Below are 2,718 nucleotides of genomic sequence, written 5' to 3'. Positions count from 1 at the left end.
TAGCTGGTTTAGGCTAACGCTGTTAATGTTAGCTGGTTTATGCTAACACTGTTTGGGCTAATGTTGACTTGATTGAGGCTAATGTTAGCTGGTTTAGGCTAATGTTAGCTGGTTTAGGCTAACGCTGTTTGGGCTAATGTTGACTTGATTGAGGCTAATGTTAGCTGGTTTAGGCTAATGTTAGCTGGTTTAGGCTAACGCTGTTTGGGCTAATGTTGACTTGGTTGAGGCTAATGTTAGCTGGTTTAGGCTAATGTTAGCTGGTTTAGGCTAACGCTGTTTGGGCTAATGTTGACTTGGTTGAGGCTAATGTTAGCTGGTTTAGGCTAATGTTAGCTGGTTTAGGCTAACGCTGTTTGGGCTAATGTTGACTTGGTTGAGGCTAATGTTAGCTGGTTTAGGCTAATGTTAGCTGGTTTAGGCGAACGCTGTTTGGGCTAATGTTAGCTGGTTTATGCTAACGCTGTTTGGGCTAATGTTGACTTGATTGAGGCTAATGTTAGCTGGTTTGGGCTAACGTTAGCTGGTTTAGGCTAACGCTGTTTGGGCTAATGTTGACTTGATTGAGGCTAATGTTAGCTGGTTTAGGCTAATGTTAGCTGGTTTAGGCTAATGTTAGCTGGTTTAGGCGAACGCTGTTTGGGCTAATGTTAGCTGGTTTATGCTAATGTTAGCTGGTTTAGGCTAATGTTAGCTGGTTTATGCTAACGCTGTTTGGGCTAATGTTGACTTGACTGAGGCTAATGTGACCCAACAGTTGGGATGTTAAAGACCGGACCAGGACTCGGATCTAAACCCGGCTGAGATGGTTCTGGATGAGTTGGACCACAGTGAAGACGTCTGGGAACGGGACAGATATTAAATAATATTTAACGGTTCCTTCACATGAAACCTCATAAACAGCGATCAGCTGAGCTGGGGGCGTGGCCTCAGGGTGCGGCAGGTTCCACTCTATCAGCTGTAAACAGACGATCAGCTGATAACTGAACAGCAAGAGAGAAAGTGAACTCCTGTTTATTCATTTACATTAAAACACGTTCATAAATAATATTACAGTCACTGACGTGTCATCAATAAACACATTCTAATTAAAGAGTTTATCTGAAATGATCTGAAACCACCGCTTCTCTTTAACCTGAAACTGACTAAAGATATAAATAATAATATTCTCAGCGCCACATGTTCAGGCCTCCCCGGGTTTCCCCTCCGCGGCCTCAGAGCTCCGAGGAATGAGGAAGCCGCCATCACCGTCTGCAGGACCGCACGTCCGCACACACCTCCGGGGGGGGGGGAGCCGGCCCGGGGGGCGGGGGGGCGGGGAGGCCCGGGTCTCCTCCGGTCCTCGTTCACCGTGTTGTCACTGATTAACGGAGGAACAGCTGATATCTCTGACACACATTAACACGGAGGGAACGTGACCACAGCTGCTGACGTCAGCTCACCAGAGTCCAGACACAAACACCTCGTTTTTATCTGAACCCGGTTTATCTGAGAGGCCCCAGGACCGACTCCACAACAACAACCTCACCCTTCATGTCCCAGCTCTGCTCTTTAATTCGGTGCTGATTTGATCCAGTCTGTAGCTCTTTATTAAATTAAAATGTAAAGTTAGTTTGTGAGAACAGCTAAGAGTTGTCCTCTGGTTTCAGGAGACACTTATCTACGTGTAGTGAAGAAGCCGAACAACAGAACCGACCCGTGAGATGTGGAAGAAACGTTAAAAGCTCATGTCACACTAAATAAACTCGTATTAATGAAGTGGAGGTAAAATCAGGCGATTCTAAGAGGGAGTCTGGTTTTAACCTTGTGTCATCTGATCCGGTTAAAACTGATGTAAACTGTCTGTTGACGCGGAGCGATGACCTGAATCAATAAAGACACAAACTAATGACTGATTCTGGTTTATTTACGGTACTTTTACCGGAGGTCACGGTGTGTTTGTAGCTAACGCAGCTAGCTCTGGGATTATCGACAGGACGTCACTGGATCGGACCAAACTAACGACCCGATAATCTGTTAAGACTCGTATAAATAAAACTCTGTAACTGACGCCGAACAGGAAACATTACACAGCTGCTAGGCGGCTAACAGCTAGCATCGGAAGGTCCGTGTTTAGAGCTGTTAGCTAACAGAGCTAACGGTGTTAGCATCGATGTTAACAGACCGCTCCGGGAACTCACCGGCTAACTTTCCCGTGGACTCTCGGCTTCGATGTCATCAATGATGCGCGTGGATTCGGTGGCCTGCGTCTGACTCAATCTCTCCGGTAAATGCCGGTGTTTCTCACCGGCCGCTTCCCCCAATGTCACGATCACGTCAAGGAAAATAAAAGGGGGTCGGGAAGTGTCGCGAGACCTGCGAACAAAGTCTCATTAGAGGGACGAGCCCGCCCCCTGTGGGAGGTTCGAGGAACGGCAGCTTGTAAACCGGAAATAGTCTGAAGACATGAATACGGAATGTAGTGGACGCTTCATCTGTAAGAATGGGATAATAATATTAAATAAATGAAACGCTCTTCTGTGATTGTGGCTGTAACTGTTTTATTATCACAGTAAAAACAGCTTCAGAACATCATCATAATAAAGACTCTAAATAGACTTTAAATAGACTTTAAATAGACTCTAAATAGACTCTAAATAGACTTTAAATAGACTTTAAATAGACTTTAAATAGACTCTAAATAGACTCTAAATAGACTTTAAATAGACTCTAAATAGA

General features: G+C 45.1%; 1 protein-coding gene across 1 annotated transcript in view; it reads right to left on the bottom strand.

The window, feature by feature from the left end:
• Window positions 1–2,341, bottom strand: part of ncoa4 (nuclear receptor coactivator 4) — a 14,960-nt gene extending 12,619 nt beyond the window's left edge. The window contains exon 1 of the mRNA XM_084561834.1: window positions 2,181–2,341. Coding sequence (XP_084417960.1) covers window positions 2,181–2,218 — 38 coding nt within the window. The 5' untranslated portion in view covers window positions 2,219–2,341. The remainder of the gene's footprint in view (window positions 1–2,180) is intronic.
• Between the last annotated feature and the right edge of the window lie 377 nt (window positions 2,342–2,718).

Source organism: Chelon labrosus, assembly GCF_963514085.1.
Source record: "Chelon labrosus genome assembly, chromosome: 15".
NCBI lineage: Eukaryota > Metazoa > Chordata > Actinopteri > Mugiliformes > Mugilidae > Chelon > Chelon labrosus.
The sequence above is the reverse complement of the archived record's forward strand: the minus strand, read 5'-3'. Positions and strand labels throughout refer to the sequence as shown.